Source organism: Gadus chalcogrammus, chromosome 16 (assembly GCF_026213295.1).
Source record: "Gadus chalcogrammus isolate NIFS_2021 chromosome 16, NIFS_Gcha_1.0, whole genome shotgun sequence".
NCBI lineage: Eukaryota > Metazoa > Chordata > Actinopteri > Gadiformes > Gadidae > Gadus > Gadus chalcogrammus.
This window is the reverse complement of record NC_079427.1, coordinates 31,604,326-31,629,242: the sequence shown is the minus strand read 5'-3', so window position 1 is coordinate 31,629,242 and position 24,917 is coordinate 31,604,326. Positions and strand designations below refer to the sequence as shown.

The window sequence follows — 24,917 nt, the reverse complement described above, 5'->3', positions numbered from 1 at the left end:
AATAGCCTCATGCTCATTGTGTCTCTGTACCATAGACTGCAGGTAGACTGTCATCTACTGATTACTGCCTGATTTACCTGTACTAATCCTCAGTAAAATACTTCCATAACTTTCTATTCACTCTGACCAGTCTGAACAAAACACACAAGCACACGCACACACACACACACACACACACACACACACACACACACACACACACACACACACACACACACACACACACACACACACACACACACACACACACAAACTTATTTATAAATATATCGCTCGTTTTATGTATCGTATCGCTTGGACAAAACGTATTAATAATATATAAATATAAATATAAATATATATATATATATATATGTACGGCCGTTATCCCAGAGCGAGCGGAGCTGACCGGAAGTCGTAGCTGACCGGAAGTTGCAGCTGCCGTGTTTAGTCGCTTTGTTGTAATTCCTGCAGATTTTAGTAGATGCAATTATGGAACCGAGCTGGAGTACGTTCTTATTCCAAGTGAGTAGCATCGCGCATCGGTAACACGTTACGAACGTTTTGAAAATGTTGTGGTCTTCTTCTAAAACCGTACGCAGAGAAATAAAGTGAAACTATCCGAGCAAAACAAAGGTGGTAACCTCCTCGTCCGACGGACGGGGGCTAGCTCGGTGTCTGGTCTGCTTATGTTCGGAGAGCTTCATCTTATATCCGTCTACGGTCGACTTTTGGACGATGCGTTCATAGCTATACTTTGATTTTAGATGATCGTCCTTTCATCGGTGGGATCTAAACCCGCCGGCTCTCGCGAGGCTGGCGTGGGATCTGTTCACGCGCGCGAGAGGTCCGAGAGTTCTGTGCATGCTAACACGACTAGCAGAACTTTACCTGGTTAATCTGTGGTCCGTGAATGCTAACACGACTAGTAGACCTCTACCTGGTTAATCTCTGGTCCGTGCATGCTAACACGATAGACCTTTACCAGGTTAGTCTCTGGTCTGAGAGGTCTGTGTATGCTAACACGACTAGCAGACCTCTACCTGGTTAGTCTTTGGCCACATTAACGTCCATTCCAGTAAACGTTACAGCCTGTGTCTAACTGTTAAAGGTGTATTTTGAAATAACTTCGATGTTTACCAGTGCTTGTTCAAAGGGGATTGTTGGAATGGGACCTTCACTCCCATTCCAAACTTTTCCCAGTATTATATTTTCCCAGAATGTGACCCATGGAGGTGTAAAGAGAGCTGGAAATGAAAACCTAATTCATTTTGTTCAAGTGTAGACCCTAGACTCTACATGTGTCCTGTCATGGTCAGACCTGGCAAAGAAAGATCTATAGCTGAAGGGGCCAAGGGCTTCATGAAGGGAGTCCATCAATGTATTCATCCAATGCCTGGTAGCAAAACAAGAGCTAAAAGTAGGAGAGGTCTGACTAAAAAGTCCTGTGTAACTTGTGGTAAATATGGCTTTGATGTTTATTTTCTGTAAACCCTCCAGTCTAAGATGTTTACCTCTGAGCTCCTGATATACATACTAAACACCTGATCGCTGACCATCAGCTGATCAACCTTATCACGTGCAGATTACAGGGGCCCGTCATTTTAATCATAACTATTGTTCACTAGAGATGCAACAAGTATTAGGAATAACCACGATTAGACAGTTTCGTAATTTTTATATAAATTATTTCACAACACTTCTGATTTCTAAATCACAAATGTTTTTTTTAAGAGATTCTATTGCATTGTTGCTCCACAACATTATTGTTTTTTATTAATCCTTTTTAATTTATTTATAAATGAATGATGTAATTTTACGTGCAGCTTAAAAGCAGATGTTATTAATCACTGCCCTTAATTGGATCCCATGGTACAGTGCTGGAAGTCTACGCCGGCACTTACCTGGACTGCAGGACGTGAATATGGGTTGCTTCTATCGACTGTCAATGGAGTACGTCGTAGATTGTCTGAAGTTGCCGATGGGCCGATGCCAATTATTAAAATATATAATTATCGCCTTTTTATCGGCAACTTGAGACGATCGACGATGGAATCCATCTATCGTCGATAGTCGATAGAATCGACTATCCGCCCATCCCTAGGACTAACGCAATAATTAGATTTCTCTTGAGTGTCATGTAGCAGGGGTTAATCTAAACCGGGAAAGAGGGGCGCTGCGCCTCCTTGTTTCAACCCAGCGCCTCCTTGTCGAAAATGTTAAATTACTTAAAATCTCCCGGAATGGAGAGCGAGCGAGCAAGACCGCGCACAGAGACAGACGTGCTCCTAACCGCGTTCGCATCTGTGTAGCGAGCGCGCAGCACAACAGAGAGGGATCTAGAAACTGTGCATGAGGCAGTGTGCACGTGAGCCTCAGGCGCCTCCTGATTGGCCTGGATCGGTAAGTCAACCAATCAGTTTACAGCGGGCTTTTATCTCTTCTCCCGAACCAAATTTATCAGTTCAGTGAATCTGAGAGTGTCTGAGAAGAAAGAAAATATAGCGTTTGGTGACTTAGTTTACAGTGTTTTTAAAATGTCGTGCCGCGGGGTGAAGAAAAGCAAGGATTGTCTTGCAAATTTTCAAAAGCTCCGCACCGCGGAAGGGGGGGAAACCCCCCCTTCCACACCTTCCCCCCCGCTCGGTCGCTTTGCTCCCTCGCCAGTGATGTTTTCCCCCTTGTGAATTTTTTCTAGAAAAACCCCTGATGTAGGGATGTAACGGTTACCGGTGTAACGTAAACCCCGATAAAAATGTTGTCGATAACAATTACCGTTTTCATTTCCAAAAAATTATTATCGCGGTGGATAACCGCGCTCGCGTTATGGAAACCATGTGCTTAAATCCTTCCCAGCGCTTCATCCGAGTCTCCTGAAGTTACCGCGCAGGTGCACTGTGTAGTCTACCACATAATGTTTTTAAGTTTCAATTCACTTGGCGGAAGGAGGAGACGACAGCACTCAAGACATCCATCAGCCTTCTAAAAGGGATGTGCATTTCTGGCAAAAAATACTATTCAATATTTGCTGAGAAGTATTCGAATAATCTTCGAAAATCGGTCAATCAAGAACCCCCAACGCACGCACACACGCACCTCGGATGCACGCAAAACACAATGACACAGGGAGAGGCTTTTATGATTTGTATGAAATCAATCTGTTTATTTCACCAACTGCGCCATCAACATTCAACATCAAAATAATTTAAACGTGGGCTTAGGCAGATAGGCTTACATGCGCCGAAAACAGATCGATATTTATTTATTTATTTTACTGAACACAGCCTGCATGACGATGAACTAGACACATCAATAAAATAACTTCACACGGTGTGTCTTTTTACAATTTATTTGTAACCAGCATTCGTAGTGTTGATCAGCAGAGAAATAGTCCGCCAAAGATGTTGACGTCGCTTAACAACCGAGGACGCTGGGGTTGATAAGTTACCGGACTACTTGCGGAGTGATACGATGGCAAAAAAATCAAATTTCCTTGACAGCGGCCATTATACACTTAGCAACTGTGAATTATCCAAAAATGATTCACCACCGGAAGTCGTGAAGGCCCATGCAAGTGAACGGAGCGTTCAACAGCATTGAGAAGAGCCGTGTTATAAATTACGATAGTCACATTCATTATTCGATATTCTACATGACTCCGACTATTCAACGATTGTTGCCCATCCCTACCTTCTAAGAGGACTAAGTCTGAAGTATGGGCATATTTTGGGTATTTAAAAATACCGCGATAATACCGAAAACCGGGATAATTTTGGTCTCAATAACTGTGAGGTAAAATGTTGAGTTGCAAATATGAGTCATCACAGCATTTGATGAAGATGTCCAAGACTGGACCATGGCCCACCTCATGGTCCTGCAGGAGGCTGACAATCACTGAATCATCAGGAAACTTGGTTATGAACCTTGACTGAAATATACTCTGGCTGTTTTGGTGCAGTGCACAAATAACAAAGGTGACAAAAAGCACCCCTGGGGGATCCTGTAGAACACATCAGGGCCTCAGATGAAGTGTCTTTAACACAGGTTTTCTGTGACCTCATTGTCAAGTCAACAAGTCAACATATAATGCCAAAGTGAATGCCAGATGTTTCAGAAAGCCTGCGAGCTAGAATATGGGGCTGCAGTTGAAAGCTGACGAGAAATCAAAAAAGCATAAGCGTACATGATGCGTCTTCTTGCCCTCCAGGTGTCTAACAACTAGGGATGGGCATGATTAATCGACGATCGACTAATCGATCGTTAAGAATTTCGTTGATTAAGTACATTTTTCATCGACTAAACTAACGCAGTGGGCAATTAAACATTTTACCACACGGGGGCAATATTTAAATTTGCGGCTCTTCCCCCGCAATAAACATCCCGCTTTGAACGGTGAACTCTTTACGCCTAGCAGCTATTAAAAGCTATAAAAACTACAAAATGACTATTAATGCAGGCTATGTGGAAAATGCGCCGACTTTGGCTCAGCCTGGCTCCGCCCTCTTCCGCTACGTGGCTAGGATGGCTGCCGTTGAGTACGAAAAGTGTACATCGCCACACACTTCCCGTTTTCAGTACACTTATTTTCGCCCGATCTGAATCGAAACGCCCTACGTACTCAAACTTAGACTAGTAAGTACGGATAGTATGGATACTGGAACACGGCGATGTAATCATGAAGCGGACGAGGCCACGGCGAAGTCTGGTGTGGGACAATTATGATTTAAAAAATGACTTATTGGGGAGCACTATAGGCCTACCACTCAAGGCGAGGTTAGCATCGAAGCAGAAATAAAGAACTTTCTGAGCCCTGGATTGTGGAAAGTTGTTCCCCCGCCTTGCCAAGTTAGCACGGAGGTATTTGTGCATCACGGCAACGTCGGTCCCCTCAGAGCGGGTGTTTTCGGCGGCTGGACTGATGGTCACCAGGCTGCGTTCGCGTCTGACCCCAGAGCATGTCAACATGCTCATCTTTCTGAGCAAAAATTCGTAGACTGGTGGGTTAAGTTATAACATGATTGTTTTTTTGATATTGTTATTATTTTGGGAAGAAACTAGGGTTGTGTTGATTTTTAGTTATGTTTATGAGCACCGGCTTCGAGCTGCGTGCTCCGTTGCTTAGAGCAGAGTAGCGCATAACTATTGAACGGATCTGGTTTAACTGAGTTGTTCATCTAATAATAAAGATCCCAATGAGGAAAACACGCTATATATTTTTTTTTAATGTAAAATATTAACGATTAATCGACTTATTGATCGTTAATTCTCCCGACGATCGACTAAGACAACTTAATCTAATGCCCATCCCTACTAACAACCAAATCCAGCAATGTTGCTGTGGCATCCTCTCTTCCTTGCTTGATGCACGAATTTGAGTGGGTCAATGTGGCTCTGTGTCATGGCCAGACCAGAGAGCTCCTCTTCACGATTCGTAAAAAACCTTTCATAACTAATGAGGTAAGCGCCTGGGGGATAATCATTCAACACATTTGGGGATGTAACCTTGGCCACTGGAACAACCCTGGATACTTTGCATAACATGGGAACTTTGTTCTGTGATATAGAGAGCTGGAAAGTAAATGTGAAAATGGCACACAAGAACAAAGTACAGTTTTTAAGCAGTCGGCCGCTGATACAGTCATGCCCCTGACTTTTCCTGATATCACCCCTTTGAATCCAGTGGGCTGCAAGAGTTTGCCTGGTTACGGTATGATAAGGGGAAAATGTAGTGCACCTTTGTGCTCAGCAGGACAAGAGATTGCTATACGTCTGCAGATGAATGTTACAGAGAAAAGACATCAGAGGTCATCAGGGCTTCTTCAGTGTTTCTCATGATGCACGGCGAGAAGATGCTGTTACCCTTGGTGAGGAGCAGGTTGGCACATTGGTGAATTGGTACAGAGAGCTCTTGACAAACGGTACATGTGATGTTACAGCTGTCCAAAGGCAATGGAGGATGGTCAAAGCATGAGTGAAAGGTCAGTTCATGGATAAAAACTACACAGTTATGAAAAGTGATGCTAAGGAAGGAGCTATTCTGCACATATTTTAAGGACATTCTTAACTTCATTTAAATTATGCTTGTGCTACCCATGTCTGTGACTCAGTGAAAAGAGGAGTCTCAGCACAACAGAATCAAGTCACAATTGCGCAGTTCCCCATGTGGTACAACACTAGATGACTCAGTGACTTCCAGATACCGATTGCGGAAAATATTTTTTTTTCTACTAACCCTATAGTTAGTAAGATTGCTGTCAATGCTGTATGGCCTGGCTCGGGTAAACCCTTTGTAAAATATGACTTAATAAAAAACATAGAATGAAGGCCCTAGAACTTCTATTATCTAGTTTGTTTGTCATAACTGAAAAAGAGAAACTCAAAACTAAATAAAAAAATAACAGTATAAAACAGCAAGAGGTGCAACAGCAAGTTAAAAACAAAAAATTATAAAATAACGAATTGCAATTAGTGTAAAACAATATGTGCAGCAGCTACACACAGTTAAAAATAAAAATAAGTAAAAACAATAGGCTGAACATTGCAGTAGCAACTTGGTAGTGCTCACAATTTCAAGAGCAAGGGCAGCTTCTTCTTCAAGAAGATGAGCATTTCAGCGCTCTCTCCTACCCTGTTCCTACTCGCATCAACAATGTTGGATGCTGCGGAACAGCCTCTCGCTATCCACACTGGTACAAGGAGCACAGAGACATTGCTTGCAACACTGCAATTTTAAAAGCTAATGTGAAGTCCAACCATTGTGCAGTTCAATTGAGCGAATACCTTAGGCACACACCGGAGCTCCAAATGTCAGTTGTAAAGCTAACCTACTGCACGTCTTTTAGCCTATATGAAATGTGTTCCCTCACCCTCTCTTTCTTTCTTTCTTTCTTTCTTTCTTTCATGTTTATTTCGAATATGTGTAGACAAAACAAAAACAACAAATTTTGCACATTACAACAATAAAGCCATTCAAGAATGAATAACAAAAACAAAATAATAATAGTGATAGTAAAAATAAAAAGCAAAAAGAGTTTAGTCCTATAGTTTAGGGTTGGCAGTTTCGTAACTGTATTTGGACCCGTATTTCGGACCTGGCAAACTGTACCGTGGCTCCATATGATCCATTAATTGGCAGAATGGTCAGTGTGTCGGTTATCTTTGTCCCCTTTGTGGAATTCCTTGAGTCGTTGGAATGTGGCTTACAATGATTGTTGTTACAATTCATCCTTCTCCCCCCCTTTGCTTTGGTGCCCTCATCGTGCTCTTTTGCGGGTGTTGGAGTTGGCAACACTAGTGCCACCCCTCGAAACTGAAGTTTTGCATACTGGGTACACTTCGCCGCTTTACTGTTGGGTTTTTGCAGTGTAAAATATCGCCAACTGACATTTTGCTAGCTCTCTGATAACAGTAAAGCCACATCCTTGACAAATGCACACATTGCCAGGCTAACAGTGGGACCCTAAATGAGTGATGAGTCCATTAACATCTGCTAACACCTCTCGTGTCTGTCTCTCCAGCAGGCCAACGAGGCTCTGCACCACCAGCATCACGCTGTTGGAAACGGCCTTCTCCCCCTCCTCAACTCTGAGCCTACTGATCAGAAACCAGTTCTGCCTATCCTCATGGAACAGAAGCCCCAGGTCAGTGCTACAGAACTCCTCAAGGACAATGTTGCTAATGGGATCGGTGGTGGAGGTTTGGCTCAAATCGCCATCGTCAAGAAAGAGCCCAAAACAAAGACACCCTTTATCTGCGGCTACTGCAACAAGGCCTTTAGGGACAGCTATCATTTGCGGCGGCATGAGTCTTGCCACACCGGTATTAAGATGGTGTCCAGGCCTAAGAAAAGCCCCACAGCTCCTACTATGGTGCCTCTTATCTCCACTGTATCACGACAGAACAGTAGCCACTCGTACATCTCCACGGTGGCTGGCATCCTGACCACCGCCACCACCTCCACAGGGACGGGCGCCGTGGCCCCCATGCAGCACCAGCACCAGCACGGCGTCGCCAAGAAGCCCCCGAAGCCCGTCAAGAAGAACCACGGCTGCGACATGTGTGGGAAAGCTTTCCGTGACGTCTACCACCTGAACCGCCACAAGCTGTCGCACTCTGACGAGAAGCCGTTCGAGTGCCCCATCTGCCAGCAGAGGTTTAAGAGAAAGGACCGCATGACCTGTCATGTACGCTCACACAACGGGGCGGTTCACAAGCCCTACATCTGTTCTGTCTGTGGGAAGGGGTTCTCAAGGTGTGTATGAGACACAGACACAGAAACACACAGACACAGACAAACACACAGACACAGAGAGAGAGAGAGGAAAGTCTGCCGATGATTAAGGCAGATATTATGTTTTTCTTCTATTAGGTTACCAATATCGATAATTAATGCAGCGTTCTCTTTTTTTGGCTTGATAACGTTTATTTTAATCATAACAACCAGAAGACCACAGGTCACTTGGTTTGGTTTCTAAAGAGTGAAACTTAAGAAATTAGTAAAGGTAAGCGTGAGTTGGATCAACTAATCTGAAACCCACACTATACTTTTCTACAACAGCTATCTGTCTGACTGTCCTGAAAACCCAAACCGCATACATAGAAGAAGGCATTACGCTCATAATAACTGATGTAAAAAGCACAAGGCACATAGAAATTAGGTCTCAATTGTATCATTCATCAATAAATTGGCTACATTAACCTCGTAAAGCCTTTCTAATTTGGCTAGGACCTCCTCTTGGCTCCCAGAATAGCATAAGATATTTGTGCCATGGATTCAACAAGGTGTTGGAAATCTTCCTTCAAGGTTCTGATCTTAACATGATCGCCACACATTCATGATGATCATCATCCCTTCTCACCTCATCCCAGAGCTGCTCTTGGGGCACCTTATGATGTTTCTCCCTCTCCTCCACAGACCCGACCACCTGAGCTGTCACGTCAAACATGTCCACTCATCAGAGAGGCCCTTTAAGTGCCAAGTAACGGTAAGATTAAGAAGGTTTTCTTTAAAGTGTAGTTATTTATTTCAGACTTCTAATGTCACCACCATAAGCTTAACAGGAACATGTGTTAAAGTATCAGGCTGGCATGATCCAGTGTATAGTATAGCTGACCTCCTGAATCTCCTGGAAAGAGACGGCAAAAATGGCATGGAGAAACGGGAGACCAACTGTTTTGCCCTCTGGGCTTTGAGCATTGGTATGCCTAAGATCTGAACAGAGTTCCTTAACTGAGGTTACTGGAATGAAACAAACTTTAAATCCACAAAATAACCATTGTCAGCATGTCAATGTTTAACATTTGGACTCCGAAGAGTAGAACTCAAAATGTGTAGTGTCTTAGTGTCACGATTGAACATTTAACTCTGATCGGATTATATACTCTAATATATAAGCTTTAGGTTAATATTATTTCCATTGGTGTTCTAGGAAAAGTACCAAAAAAATGTTAAAGAATATAAATAGAACAAAGAGAGATGTATCAACTGTTTGATTAACAAACATGATCTGGCAATGGACATCGGTGATTCCTATGATTCAGTTTCTTTTCATCTTACCCACATTTTCTGGTCAGCCATAGGCGATCCCTGTGGTATGATTCAACTAGTCAACCAAGTATGCGATATCCTATGGGGATATCTGGATGATCTTTTAATACTTGATAACAAGAAAAACGTTATAAGAGGAGTGCAGATGTAGCTATGTAGCGCAGTGTAGACGGCCCCTCTGGAGGAGAACGGTTGTAGTGCTGTGTAGACGGTCTCTCTGGAGGGGAACATTTGTGCCTCCTGGTGAACCAACAGGGTGTGAGGCTGCTTGGTGTCTGACCTTTCCTGGTATAGTCTGGGGAGGCGAGCGTCCGACCCAGTCTACTAGTGATGATGTAGGTGTGCGCCGTAACTAAAGAGGGAGACACCGTGCCCATCTGGCAGAGCCCAGAGAGGAAGGGACCTGCCTTGCTGGAGAAGCAGCAAGTACAGTGGGGAAAACTGTAACATGGAAAAGTCCTGCAGTTATGTAATGGTACATTAGAATCAAATATACCCCAAAAAGTTAAGAATGGTCCATTTCAGAATCCACCACTAGATTATAAGTAGGGATGCATATATATGTACGTTTAGTGGAGCTCTTTTTAATTACTTGATGACCCGTTATGTTATGTCATAAGTTTGTTAAAATCTGCAAATAACTGGTTACCTTATTTAACAAATAAATGTATAAAAAATACAATGATAAATTACAATATGACCCTCTAAAATGTAGTGGAGTAAAAGTTTCAAGAAGCATAAAATGAATGCATGAATACTGATTTTTTTTTTTTTTTAAAGTACCTCCAAATTGTTCTCAAGTACAGTACTTAACAGGAATAACATTCCAACACTAGACTTAAATTACCTTTGCATCGCATATTATAGCCTAGACCACAAAACGTAATTGTTTTTATAACTTTATTATTCCAAAATATATTCTGTTTATATACATCAATCTAACAGCAATTCCATACTAAAGTCCACCAGGAAGGAATGCAATCTCCTGGAATGTAAGGAGGACATGGCATAATATTGTTTTACAGCATTTGAGAATAGTATACCGGTGAAGTTGCCCCCTTCCCCCTAATGCATGCTGGGTGCTTTGCTTTTGGTTTCACCAACTGGTGGAGGACTTTATCCAGACTTGGACACTGGCTGGTATAAAGTGGGGGTCCACATTTTCCAATTGGGCCTAAAGGTCAGCTTCAGACCTATTTCGTAGCACATGTACTGTATCTTTAATAACTTATCACATATCAACACCCACCTGCCTCTAGTGTTTCATTGTTTGTTTTTGCATTCATGTACGTCTTTCTACAATGAAGTAGTACAATCATAACGTTAACAATTGTAATATTGTTAATATTTAGATTCTTGTACATGGTATGCAATAATCTGATATCCACTATATGTCATTCAATAGGCCAAACCTTTTACATTAATACAGTAGTATATTAAAACTCAAATTCAATATTAATAACTTAAATTCAACTGCACTCATTTGGATCTGTGAGTCTGAATTCTGAACTGCCATTCACTACAGACTATGAAGGGTTTTCTTGTTTCTGAACCTCCTAATCATGGATAACAGTATTTACATTTCAACTGTAAATTTTGATCTCCATCTCTACCTACTTTTTAAACTATTAAACCAGCCAGATTGATCCTGCAGTCCTCCAATTTTTTTTAAATTTGTTCTCTGAATTGTTGTGCACCATTTATTAATCATCCAATCCAGTAGAGTGGCAGTAATAACACGTTATTTTTTTAGCTAAATGTATTATATCTAGTTGGCTATTAGCAGACATTTTTCCTGCTTACACCTATCACACCAGACCTCTGTGAGGTAAATGGAAATCAAGAATTGGGCCATAAATGAAAAACGACGTGACACATCACAGATAATATTCTATCATCTACTAGTTGGGACGAGTAACTATGATGTAAATATGCAGTTCTGCTTAAAAACACACCCAGTACCTATGATCAAAATGTGTTCTGATTCATACAGTGACTCTTCTGTCCATTTTGGCTTTCTTCTATTTTCTTGTGGTTCCAAGTTGTATTGTATTATTTCAATCTTTAAATGGATGGTTTGGGATCATTTGTTCAATTATCTCAAATTCTGTGTTGCTACCATCCATAGGCATGTACTTCAGCCTTTGCCACCAAAGATCGTCTGCGCTCCCACATGATCAGACATGAGGGCAAAGTCACCTGCAACATCTGTGGCAAGATGCTAAGTGCGGCCTACATCACCAGCCACCTGAAGACCCACGGCCAGGCAGGCTTCAGCAGCACTGCCTGCACTAACAAAGGTAGGATCCCCTGCACACTCCTCTGTACTCGCTCCAGGCTCATTTGGACATGTGACACATCTAGACCCAACTTCTTGGTGAAAAGTTGTAAACCAGCAAGTTGGGTGCCAAAGAAAAGTCGGGCTCCTTCTTTCCAGGGATTCTTATGTTGGTCTTTCTTCCCAAACCTAATTTCATTAGAGAAGAAGACTCAAGTTACAAGCACAGATATCTGATTTTGATATTCCAACCCTGTGTAGTTATTTTAAATTGCTCTATGGTGTAGCATGTAACTCAATGATTAGGCAAAGGACTAATGCCTGTGATTGGATAGCAGAGTAAATGCTGCCACCTGCTGGCGATTTGCAATTCTATAGGCAGCGAGTCTTCAAAGGATGGGTTATACTTGTGGTCCCCAATTCAATCCATGAGCTTGATTCCTAATTAGTATAGATTGTTTCGGGCTTGCAGTTAGTATGACACCATCTTTTTAATGTAATAGTGGCTAAATAATAAACAAGGGCAAAAACTTTTATAGGACAGGAAACTCCCGATAAACACTACAGAAACTCACAGTAAAGGCCCGAGGGGAGGATTCGCACATTTGCATTTCCACATGCAGCCCCTCCGGGTATAATCCGGAGCATGTCTGTCCTACAGTGCACATGTGAAAGGGTTATTATAGTGTTGGCGGATGGGTGTAGAGGGAGTCGGTAATTTACTTAGGTGTTGTTTAGGTTAAGCCCCCACTGGCCTCAGCCAGAGGGACATAAGGATGGGGTCACCATCAGCGACTCAACATACTTGATGTGCTGCAGCTGGTGTAAGTGATGCAGGTCAGGGACGGACCCTGGTGTAGCACATCAGTCCATATGGTTCCTCATGTCCCAGAGTTAAACTAACAACGGCTCCCTTTCCTGCTCGCCTTCCCATCCCAGCACAGTAGTAAGGTTGTTTCCTCTTGGATATTTGCCAACTGTCTTTAACTTTATGTTCTCATTGATTATAACCAGCGCCAGATTCAGAGAAGTTATTGATGGTCTTCATTGTTACTGGCTGTGTGTATAATAACGTAGAAAAGGGACCAGCTGCTAATGACTATTACGGTTTATAATGATTACATGGCTGTCTTTTTGTTTCTCTGCCGTACCGTATTGCGCACCTGTCCATTGCCTTTTATCCCTTACTAAACATGCCCTGACCTGCTAACCCCCTATCAGATACATTGCTTTAGTTTCTTAAGATATTACTTCACATGCGACAATCAAGACTGATATGGGTATGGATGCTAACCCTAGCATCAATCAAGCAAACATGAATGTAATTATTTTCATGGTTTCGTAACCATGATCCTCTAACCCAGGGGTTTTCAAAGTGTGAGAGTGAGCCCCCCCTCAGAGAAAAAAATTCAGCTGAGCCCCCCCCCCCAATTTTTTTTTCTAAATACCTGTGTTTTGAAAGCTTTTTTAATTATTTTACACATTTCAAACATCTCCGATCATAATTTTAAAACATTTGGAACATATTTTTGAAACATTTGAAACAAATCTTTTAACATATTTTTTAAACATATTTCTGAAACATTACATCTTTTTGCGTTTTTAAACAACAAAATGTAACAACTTTATTTAAGCATGTTTTAGCTTAACCTTTTTTAAATACATTTGAACATCTTAATCTGTGTAAACTGCCAGTTTACAGATTCATTCAGGGTCCCCGACTCTGAATTTTCTGAGTCGAATCAGATCTGCCTTTTCAGTCCAGAGATTCGACTATTCGGCGGGGTTTGTTTACCGGCGTTGCTATGGTGACCTCAATTATTATAACCAACTGAAAACGACGCCGGTTTGAAACTAAAACTGTGATTCTGAAAAAAGTATAAATGCTATCAAAATTCCGTTTAGATAGTATTGAAGATACAAGTGTGTAGATTTGTTTAATGGTTTGAACGATGGTAAGCGGTTGAAAAAGGAATGAGTTACGATGTCTAGAAGTAGGTGTATCAGAATGGGCTGACACCTTCAATGAAAACAGCTGAAAACGAAGCAGTATGAAACTAAAACTGTGATTCTGAAGAAATGATATCGAAATTCTGTTTCGATATTATTGAAGATACAAGTGTGTAGATTTGTTAAATGGTTTGCACGAAGATAAACGGTTGAAAATTGATTTAGTTATGTTACTTCTACAGTTGAAGTACGACTGATGATTTGAATCATCGTCTTTCAGAGTTTTCTTCGGGTTTATTTTTTTCTCACGTCGCGCCCCCCCTGAAGAACTCTGGCGCCCCCCAGGGGGGGCGCGCCCCACAGTTTGAAAACCACTGCTCTAACCCCTACAATCCTCTAACGCCATTGCTGAATCCATGTGGGTGAACCACTGTATGCAGTGGCTTTCCAAAGTGTTCAGACCCCTTCACCTCTTACACACACAAGGTCCAGTGTAAGATTGGACAGCAACTAGTGGTGGTCAACTGAACAGCTCCCCTTCCGTTACAAAGACAACAATGGCATGTACCGGCCTGTACCGGCCTGTTTTGTGTCCGGTATGTTTTCTTTGTTTTGCAAAAAAGTGGTAAAAAATGTATTGCACCGCAGTCGCCAATCGACGGCGCTAGCCTTAACCAATGAGAATGGGGTATCTTTGTCATAGTCACCATGGTCACTGCTGAGTGCTGGGACGGGGACTAGGAGGTCCCGGGACGGGGGGTTGGATGTCCCGGGAGGGGGGGTAGAAGGTCCCGGGACGGGGACCAGAAAGTCTGCCAAGCCTTCGTTTACCGGTCCAGTACCTGGTTTTGTTGGCCATGGGATCTTGTTTCAGGGGAGAGGGATGTTCCTCTCCATAGGACGACTGTTCCTCGCTGAGGATGTTGGAGGCAGGCCGAGTAGGGCTGGCCGGCCCATCCTGAGATGGGAGGTATTCGGTGCTGCACAATAGTAGTGGAGGAGGTGATGTGTTTTATGTTTGGTCTAGAATGAGCTACCTAGCACAGCTCAACCCAATAGCATTGACATGGTGTGTGTGTCTTTGCAGAGCAATGCATTGCTATGCCCTGGAAGGAATGCAAGTGTCTGTTAGCGAAGGTCTAGGATAGACCAAAGGAAAGAGAAACGACTGCTGCAGACCTTCCTAGACATGCTGAGAAGTGAAAACGGACCACAAAACCTCCTCGGTTCACGTTCCTGCAGGGGGATAAAATAAGGAGATCCCTACGGTCTATAGAGTTACAGGAGAAGGCCTGTGCTTTGTACATTGTGGATATTGTTTTGCTGTGGTTGTACATTGTTCTTGCGCTGAGTTTCGTTTTTTTGTCCTTGGTGATCATTGGGTTATAATAATAAATAATTGAAAGGACAACACCAGACTGGGGGATCGGTTTAGTGGTAACAGTCTCTCCCGGCTTCAGTTAAACGTCGAGCGCGGTGCACCGGCAACAAACAGAAACACCAGCACTGTCTTCTATATGAGGAGAAATTTAAAAAAGAACTTGTTTGGTTATTCACACAAACCTTCTCTAACTCCATACTGATGTGTCCTGATTCCAGAGACCAGAGTTCTACACTGCTAGGGTTTATAGAACTCCCTCTAAAGGCTCTTCTGCAGATCAAGTATTGAGCCAGATTCTGTTGGTGGCGGATGTTGAGTAGAGACAGTTACGATGGTTGGAGTCTGTCCTCTCACTTCTGTTTGTCTCTTTTAACATGGTATGGATGGTGCATTGTTGTGCAGGAGTCTTTGTTCTAGATATACCAGCCATGCTACTACTAGAGGATGAAGTGGTGTGACAGTCAATGCCAGATATCTTGCTGAGAAGCAAGCTCCGTCAAATAGAAATGAAGAATGTGAACATCAGAGGGAATGCCCTCCGCCCTTACTGTTGAAAGTGGCACCCGGTTAAGGGCACTGATGCTGCTCTCTAACCCATGTGTCTATTTTGAACTAGGCGTAACTGACTGGCAGTGGAACAACACAGTGCCACAGAAAGGTAATGCTGTAGTCATTAGCAGTGACCCCAAAGGCATTACATTGATGGGACTATTGTGGCAAAATGTTAACAGAATTATACAGCTCAAACAACCAGGGCTGGTGTCTTAAGTTAGTCATCATATATGCTGTTTTTGTTCAAAGCTGTGCTATTATGTAGTGCTAAGAGTTAATTTCAAGGAAGCAGGATCAATTGATTAACCAGATATTAACCTTAATATAGGGTTTATAGCATTGATGTGGACACATGGCCCTGCATAGATCCTAATCTGTCACTGGCCTCAAACAGTAGGTTAATAAGTCACTGTTAGATGGTTAATCTTTTGATCCTGCTCTTTGAATTTACCCCTCAGGTGAGTTGACTGTAGGAGAGATTTTAAATAACTCGTTCCAAGTCCTAATTGACATCTCTCGAACTCAAGGTAGGTGTTTTTCCTCTACTAACATCTAAAGTGGTGTTTTTGTTCTTTGCATTGATGCATTAAGCCTCCACAATAGACAGCTGCATGTGGGCTTCGCCTCATGAGAAATTCAACATAAAACCGAAAGAGCTGCTTCAGTCTCCAACACTTCTGCATTGTGTTTTTTTTTATGTATTTAACAACAGATCCCAACATTGTGCACAACTCGACCCCTGTGACACCGGTCACCAACCCGTCAACGATGAACCGCAGCAGTAACAGTAGCTACCCAGTCACTATCGCTGCACAGATGAACATCAGCAAGAGCTCCCCGGGGGGCCACCTGCAGCACCCCGGGGTCACCATCACGGGGCCCATCAGCCTGGCGGCCGTCAGCCTCCCAGCCGCTGCCCACATGAACCTGGCCCACCCACTGGCCATGAACCTCTCGGGCCCGCTGAACATGGCCATGAGGCCCATGGACAACATGTCCTTCCTCTCCCAGGTGCTGCCTTCCTGCCCTCCTTGGTAACGTTGGGTTCCTGTTTCAGGTGATGTCTGGGACAAGACGCTGTCGAACGGAAACCGTTTGCTTTAGTTCTTTTGCCTTTTTGATTTGTTAGCCACCCCACTTTGTCCCGGGCATAAGGTACGAATCAGAGTGTCCCCATGCGACTTTAGGGTTGAAAATCCGAAAACAATTGTGTTGCTAGTGTTGATTTAAATGTTTTTATTTTGTACAGATGTTTTATTTCAATGTTTTAGGTGATCAGTATTCAATATTTTGTATGTATTTTCAACACGACTAGATGAAAAGGGACGTAGGTTATCACATTCAATGACGCCCGTGTCTCTAATGCATTATAAACATCTTTATGATCTTCTTATAGCACTAGTTCTAAGTTTCATGAATTCATGAATATTGATAATGCTTTATAAAACATTGTAGTCACGTATCGTAATACTTCATGACTGCTGGTCACTCACTGGCATTCTTTTGCTGCAAGGATCAAAGAGTGAGGGTAAAAATAATTCTGGTGGTTGGAATCCATTGCAATCCATTGCATTGTGAATTATAATCACTGTTATAATCAATTATCGTTTGATTATTAGTTACTCTAAGTGGGCATTGGGTGCTTAAGTAAATACAAAATCATTTAATTAAATCTTGGCAAGAACAACACAGAGCGGTGAAATATGGATTTATTTGGTAAGACTTTTGATGATGAACAACTAAATTATGGACTTTCACATAATGTTTCCCCCCAAAAACACATGAAAGTATCTAAAGTCAACTAGACCCAGGTTCTACATTTAATAGGATTGTGTACTTGCCGTATCCCAGAGTTTTCCAGAGAGTGAGGATCCCATTACAACCCAGTCACCTAGCTAATGTGTAGTTTTAACTTTACAACAACCTTCCACACCATGACACGGTTGTGTTTTGTATACATTTGATCATGGATAAAAGCGGCACACTTCTTCTCCATCATTGAATTAGCCACACTGCATTAGCTACAGCTGTATGGGTGGTTACTACTTTAATGGCAAGTTAGCAAGTGAACGCTATGTTAGCTTACGATACCCACGGCTAGTTCAGTAGAATGAAATAACATAACATGGATAAACTTGGCTTAACTGAAAAATCTTAACGACGTCATGAACCTCTTTGAGAGACCCCTCAAAGAGTTCAACATTATAATGCATAATAAGTGATTGCATTATACATTGTTTTTAATGTATTACAACTACGAGAATTATAAAACACCATGATCATGCAAAAACATTCTGATGACTTCAATTATTAACATTTTGATACTTGTCTTGACCTTATAAGTTATCAAATGCTTTATAATGTGTTGGGATGAAAATGAACTGTTAATATGTACAAGTGCTTATTACTATGATTATACAATGCTATAAACCACAGGTATGTTGATAATGCATTGTAGACGTGGGCGTCATGGAAAGGGTCCTGAACACAACGTTTTACCTTGTTTAGTTTTTTCAGAATGATTAGCTATGATAAAGTAAAGCTAGATATGACTTGTGAACAGTCAATTCCATTCAGATGGCAGTATTATTAACTCCTTTATGTAGACGGCACCGGCCCAGGGGCGGCACTGCAAACAGGCCCCCAGAGAAGGGCCTGAGGAGTCTTATGAGTGATTTTTAAGTTTACCCTTGTGGATCTCATATCACAGGTATAAGATGCCATCGCTGTAGCTCCTAGCTCAGGAAGTATACTGGTATTTTTTATTCTTATTTATGAAACCCAGAGGAAATACCTCACTCAGACATCTCGACTCCTAAATTCCTCAAAGATAAAGCATTTGTTTACTTTCTCTTTGTTTCTCCGTTTTTGTAGCCACAACGTCAATCTGGTCATTATATTTTTTCACTGGGTTATGGAAACGTGATAAAGAAGGACAAAGGTCCCTTAAGCCAATACTTCACCCACTTTTACTTCCACATTACTGGCTGGACATAGGTAGAGCAGAGCATTGAGCTGCCAGAATTTGAACTAGAGACTTGGCTTGGACTGGCCTGCTCTGAGACTGCTCTGAGCATGGCCTGCTCTGAGACTGGCCTGCTCTTAGACTTGACTGCTATGAGCATGGCCTGCTATGAGACTACTAGGAGCATGGCCTGCTATGAGACTACTAGGAGCATGACCTGCTCTGAGACTGGCCTGCTCTGAGACTGCTCGAAGCATGACCTGCTCTGAGACTGGCCTGCTCTGAGACTGGCGTGCTCTGAGACTGGCCTGCTCTGAGACTGGCGTGCTCTGAGACTGGCGTGCTCTGAGACTGGCCTGCTCGTGAGACTGGCCTGCTCTGAGACTGGCGTGCTCTGAGACTGGCCTGCTCGTGAGACTGGCCTGCTCGTGAGACTGGCCTGCTCGTGAGACTGGCCTGCTCGTGAGACTGGCCTGCTCTGAGACTGGCAATCAGTGGAGAATTGAAAGTGAAAAAGGTTTTGTATTGAATATTACAACAGCCTGCAAGGATTAATCAATCAAGCAAACAATCTAAAATAAAATACCCAATAAATTCCTTAATTTATCACCCAATTAATGAATGAGCACAGTCTCAAGTTAAAGACATGAGACTTGGACCTAAGGACATAACTGGCGTTCATAGAGTTGAATGTTCCTACCCACAGCTCTGCCGCCCTTCCTTTATGAAGCCAGGCGACATCCCAGTGCAACCACTTGGACATAATGGTCTATGCACTTACTAAGTTCAACTAAAACAATAAGACAATATTTGAAGGCTCAATGCAAGTGAATAGGAGGTGATAATGGACTGCTTCGTACCAAACAGGGTTGTGAGATGTGCTCTTTTGAATTGATTTGATGCTGGGTATGTGAATATTAAGCCAAATACACAAAGTGGGTGAAATATTGCATAAACTGGCAATTTTATCTGTTAATGCCTATTCCACTGATGGCATACGTGAATGTTGGAATGTTCCTGAATGTGAGAATGTCAGCTGGTATCAGAATGGATGCGGAGCATGTGACCCTGTGGCTCACTTCCTGCTGTTCAAAACCTTCAGTGTCCATGTCTGGACAGACTTGTCCCATATAACGTAGAACGCAAACAACGCTGTGCTTGCTTAAGGGAATCATTAATTTAAGGACCATTAGTTATATTGGTGAAAGAGTTGTGTTTTCATTCTAGATGTGACCCTAGCTAGTTTTCAGGCACTACACTGTACCTTGGTGTCCCAGGTGATAAAGCTGTGCCTTTACAATAAGTATCCACATCTCACTCCAACATGTACTGTGGTGGAGTTGTGTAAAGGGAAACTAAATTATTTTAGTTGAAAGTCCACGTTTTGCCTTTTCAAATGATTATCAAATTTAAAATACTGGTGTGATGGAAACCTGTATTTTCATCTCAACAGTTACTGTGAATATATTGTTGACATTCAACCATAAGTGTCATTTTATGTAACTGTAAACAAAGCCTTTCGTCAACCAAAATATAATTTGTACGGTATTTTAACTATTTTCATGATGAATTTGGCAGATATTGTGAAGGCAAATGATTGTAGATCTTTTTACCATTTAGTTAAAAATTGTGTTAGCTATGTCGACACGCACTAAGAAACATATTACCTTTTATAAATCTTTTTGTATTAGGACACTAACAAAGGTCATTTTTTTGTATATATGAAGAGTATACTTTCTGATTAGCAGAAAGGTAAACATTCCTACATTCGTTTTTTTTATGTAAATCTGAGAATAATTATGTATGCATTATAGCGATGTTATGTGCCTTTTATTTGGATTCGGCTGAATAAAAGAAACAAATGAACTGGCTGGTCTGTAATGCTCAGTCGAAGGATTTGCGGTAAGATGAGTATTGTAATATCCTATTATATCATGTGATATCCTGCCTCTACAGATCATTGAGGATCTATGAGGTAAGGCAGTGGTTTGTTGATCATATCTCAAGTTGCTTGACATAGAGGTCTAGTAGGCTGGGTTGAAATTGCCTCCCTTTTTCTGTCATTCCCTAAAAGCTATAGAAGGAAAACAAAATATTGCACTATTTAGGGAACACTAGTAAGGAGGGCACTCAGCCACTAATTTGACCCGAAATCCTTTGCAGTGGCGTAAAGTTGTGTAGAAAAGCCGTCGGGGTAAAGATGTCACCCCTTGCCAGCTCAAAAAACCTGTCTCTCCATCGCTATTAGATTAATTCGATCACATGAAGACGGCGATGTCATGGTCCAGTGTGCAGATGAGTTCACATCAATTAGGTGGTCCACAATGATCCCAAACAGTTAGTACACACGTTTTGGACAGCACTACAAGACATCCCAATAGAGGGCGTAACAGAGCCCTGCACTGACTTTAGTGTATCAATACAGTTTGAAAGGATATTGAGAAGATACGTTTAGGTTGCCAAGGTTTGGGGAGCCTCAGGATTTTTTGGAAAGGTGGTGTGTGTGGGTGGCATCTTTACCCCGACGGCTTCTCTAAGCAACTTTACACTGCAAAGCATTTCTGTTCCCTAAATAGTGCAATGTTTTGTTTTTACCTTTAGTAGTGATTATAACAAATGATCAGAAATTGCATCTGAATGGTTCATGGTTTGAGCGGTTTCACAGTCCCATGGCATAAGCAGTGAAGAAAAATTATGAGATGGGCAGGAAGTGAAGGGATTAATAACATCCAAACTGCAGCTTATTTTTTAAATCTTTTTATTTGAGCTGGGTATACAACAATCAACAAACTGTACAAAGAATGTCTGTATATCCCTTCACCAACATAAACACATGCATACATACAAGCATATCTGCAGACATAGGCCTACATGCATGCACATATAAAACACAACATTTTGCTGTAATTAATTAATAATCAATCTCAAGCTTGTATTCATCAATTCTTAAAACGTAGATTACCAAATAAAAACACATAGGAACTAGCCTGGAACAGAAATAACATTTGTCATCACATCTTGTGAACTGTAAATCACTGGGGACAGACAGATTACTGTAGTCATTTTCACTAAAGATATATATACAGTATTAAGCATCATGATTAACAAAACACAAATGTTTGAGACTTATGTAAAGCTGGTCGCATGCATTCAATATATAGAGATAAGTAGAGGGAATTAAGGAGAGAAAGATTACTGCATTAGGTAGGCTAAAAGGCTATACACCATATACAAATATCTATGCATAAATGTATGTGTGTTAGACATTATATGTATGTGTATAATACACCCTAGCTACTATACTAACCTATGTCTATTTAGAATATATCAGCAGAAAATTATTTAAACATTGACCTTCAAAAAGAATACAAATCTTATCAAACAATAGGTTAGTGACACTAAATAGCGGGGGTTTTGCTATATTAAAGGAAACACATTTACAAATGTATAATAGGCCTACATTGATTTTATAATGGAAAATATATAGTAGGTTTTAACAGTTAGTTTCATTGTCTTGATGAAAAGGCTGATCATCTTCTGCTGTCAGAAATAGTTGTGCGTCTTCATCAAGTCCTTCTGCTTGTCTGTAGAACTGGAGAGAGCCTGCAATGTCCAACGAGTTGACGTCAATGATACTAGTCCACAGCAGCGTCCCAGCCCCAAGCGGACAAAGGCCCAGATAGCATATGTCACCTCTGGGCCATAACATTGTTTTAGCATGTTTGGTATTTCCAGAACTATTATTTGGGGACCTATGGAATCTGTAGGAACCCTGCTGTATTTGTTAGTATTATTAAGGGTCCTATGAATCCGTCATCAAAACATTATTATTTTAATTTATTGATTTGATTTAGTGTGTCCCCACCAAAGCTCAGACCAAACCTACGCCCTTTGTCTGTTCAGCCTGGTTAATGTGACCGTGGGGTCTGTTCAGCCTGTTTAACATGGTGTCTGTTCAGCCTAGTGTTGCACGGTATACCAATACTAGAAAGGTATCATGATACCCTCAGGCAAAAAACTATACGATTCCCAATTTTTCTTACTATCGTTACTTTTATTAAAATAACGTTCTGTGTCTGTGCAGCGAGTGTGGTAGAAAATAATGAAGGGTTGAAAGGATATTTGCCAAATGTATATTAGGGGAGAGGAATATACCAGCAGGGGGAGAGGGACAGGCTCCAGACCTTGTTCCATTGTTATTCAACACCTCATAGAGTTCGGGGTTGACCGGCAAACATTCACACAAGACATCACTCTGTAGTCAATGACAGTCTATTTCTCAGTTAACTTAGATATAATAAGTAATGTTAACTTTAAGTATAAATTATATGAAAATATAAGGTAAATATATTTTCAACGGAGCCAAATATTATACACTTGATATTAACTGGCCTTCCTGTGTTAAACTAATGCCTGCATTCCGATGAACCCCCGGCGCCTCATGTAAATGGCCTCTTAGAGAAACATGTTACGCCCAGTGGTTCCTCGTCTGTTTTTAGAATGTATATTCTGGAGTTGGAGTTAGGTTAACTAATCCATACCCCGGTTAAAATCAGACACTACTTTAGGATTGTGACTGTATATGCCACAGACAAATAAAGTGGCATTGTTAACTATGTGGCGGTTATCATAATTCACCCACGGAACTATGGGTGGGGGGGGTGTTTATTCCCGGACCCGTTTAGCGGACGGAACGACCGTCCAGTTTAGTCCGGTTTTGACTTGACGAATGAACGGCTTTTTGTATTGTGTTCATCAAAACTTTGTGCTGGATACTCCGCCTCCGACTCCCGTCTCTCGGCACTACACTGGTGACCCCGACGAAGGTCTCGCTGAAGCTTCAGAGACCAAAACGAACATGGCGAATAATGCTTTTATTAAGTTGCCGGAGTTCTGGGAGTTTTCACCGACGGCGTGGTTCGCGCAGACAGAGGCGCAGTTCGCGATCCGTGACGTCACGGACGACACCACACGCTACTACCACGTCGTGTCGGCGCTGGGGAGATCCACTGCGACCCGGGCGGCGAATTTCATAGCGAATCCCCCGGACCACGGCAAGTACAGGGACCTCAAAGCCTTCCTATTGAAGACTTTTGGGCTGTCACAGTCAGAGCGGGCCCGACGCTTGTTGGCTATTCGGGGCCTCGGGGACAGCAAACCCTCTGAACATATGGAGATGATGCTCAACCTGCTGGGTGCTGAAGAACCTAACTTCCTCTTCATGGAGCTGTTCCTCCAACACATGCCACCCCAGGTCCGGACGGCGCTCGCGGGCACGAGGATTACTGAGCCACGCGCGTTGGCGGAGGAAGCCGACCGTTTTTTCCTGGCTGCTCAGAGTTTCGCACCCGAAGTGCTAGCCCCAACACGCAGTGCCTACCCACCGGACAGGGACAGGCTGACCAACAGAGCCCCAGTAGCCGCCGATGGCAGTGCCAGCAATGGTATGTGCTATTTCCACGCACGTTTCGGCGCTAAGGCAAAGAGGTGCCGGTCCCCGTGCAACTTCAAGCCGACGGGAAACGCCAAGGCTTGCGCTCTTTAGTGGCCGTGAGTGCAGGCACGTCAACCCGGCTATTGTTCATCAGGGACGCCCTCTCCGGCCGCGAGTTTCTTTGCGACACCGGGGCTCAGAGGAGCGTCCTGCCGGCTACGGTGGAGGACACGGCCCCTGGCGTCCACGGTCCACAGTTGAGGTCCGCTAACGACACACCCATCCGCACGTATGGTACAAAGACCGCGGACCTGTGCTTTGGAGTCCAGCGATTCAGGTGGGATTTTGTCATGCCGACATCTCCTTTCCCCTCCTCGGCGCGGATTTCCTTTGTGCGCACAATCTGCTTGTGGACGTGAAAAACAACCGCCTGGTGGACGCACAGACGTTCTCATCGTTTGAATGTGCCCGCGGTCGGGCGGCTTACGGCGGGCTCTCCAGCTCCCTCTCAGAGGGGGACGAATATCAACGCCTGCTCAGGGAGTTCCCCGGTATAACCCGACCTACCTTTTCCGCGGTCACGGCGAAACATGGTGTAGAGCATCATATAGACACCAAGGGTCCACCCGACGCTAGGGCCCGACGACTCAACCCCGACAGGCTGAAAGTCGCTAAGTCAGAGTTCGCCAACATGGAACGCCTGGGCATCATCCGCCGCTCGGACAGCCCCTGGGCCTCACCACTCCACATCGTTCCCAAGCCAGACGGCGGGTGGCGACCTTGTGGGGATTACCGCCGCCTGAACGACGCTACCAAGCCCGACCGCTACCC

The 24,917-nt window shown here is 42.8% G+C and overlaps 1 protein-coding gene across 6 annotated transcripts; it reads left to right on the top strand.

The window, feature by feature from the left end:
• Window positions 1–392: 392 nt before the first annotated feature.
• On the top strand, window positions 393–22,302 carry LOC130405534 (vascular endothelial zinc finger 1-like). 6 transcript variants are annotated; one of them, XM_056610665.1, is made up of 8 exons: window positions 393–504; window positions 7,497–7,619; window positions 7,883–8,230; window positions 8,894–8,963; window positions 11,655–11,826; window positions 15,752–15,793; window positions 16,146–16,214; window positions 16,400–22,302. In XM_056610665.1, exons 1-8 carry the CDS (start codon window positions 464–466, stop codon window positions 16,723–16,725), a joined length of 1,191 nt encoding a protein of 396 aa, XP_056466640.1. In that variant the 5' UTR covers window positions 393–463; the 3' UTR covers window positions 16,726–22,302. The 6 variants fall into 6 exon arrangements, with proteins under 6 accessions (XP_056466640.1, XP_056466641.1, XP_056466636.1 ...); XM_056610666.1 differs by having other exon boundaries at window positions 7,878–8,230; XM_056610661.1 differs by having other exon boundaries at window positions 7,497–8,230.
• The last annotated feature ends 2,615 nt before the right edge of the window (window positions 22,303–24,917 follow it).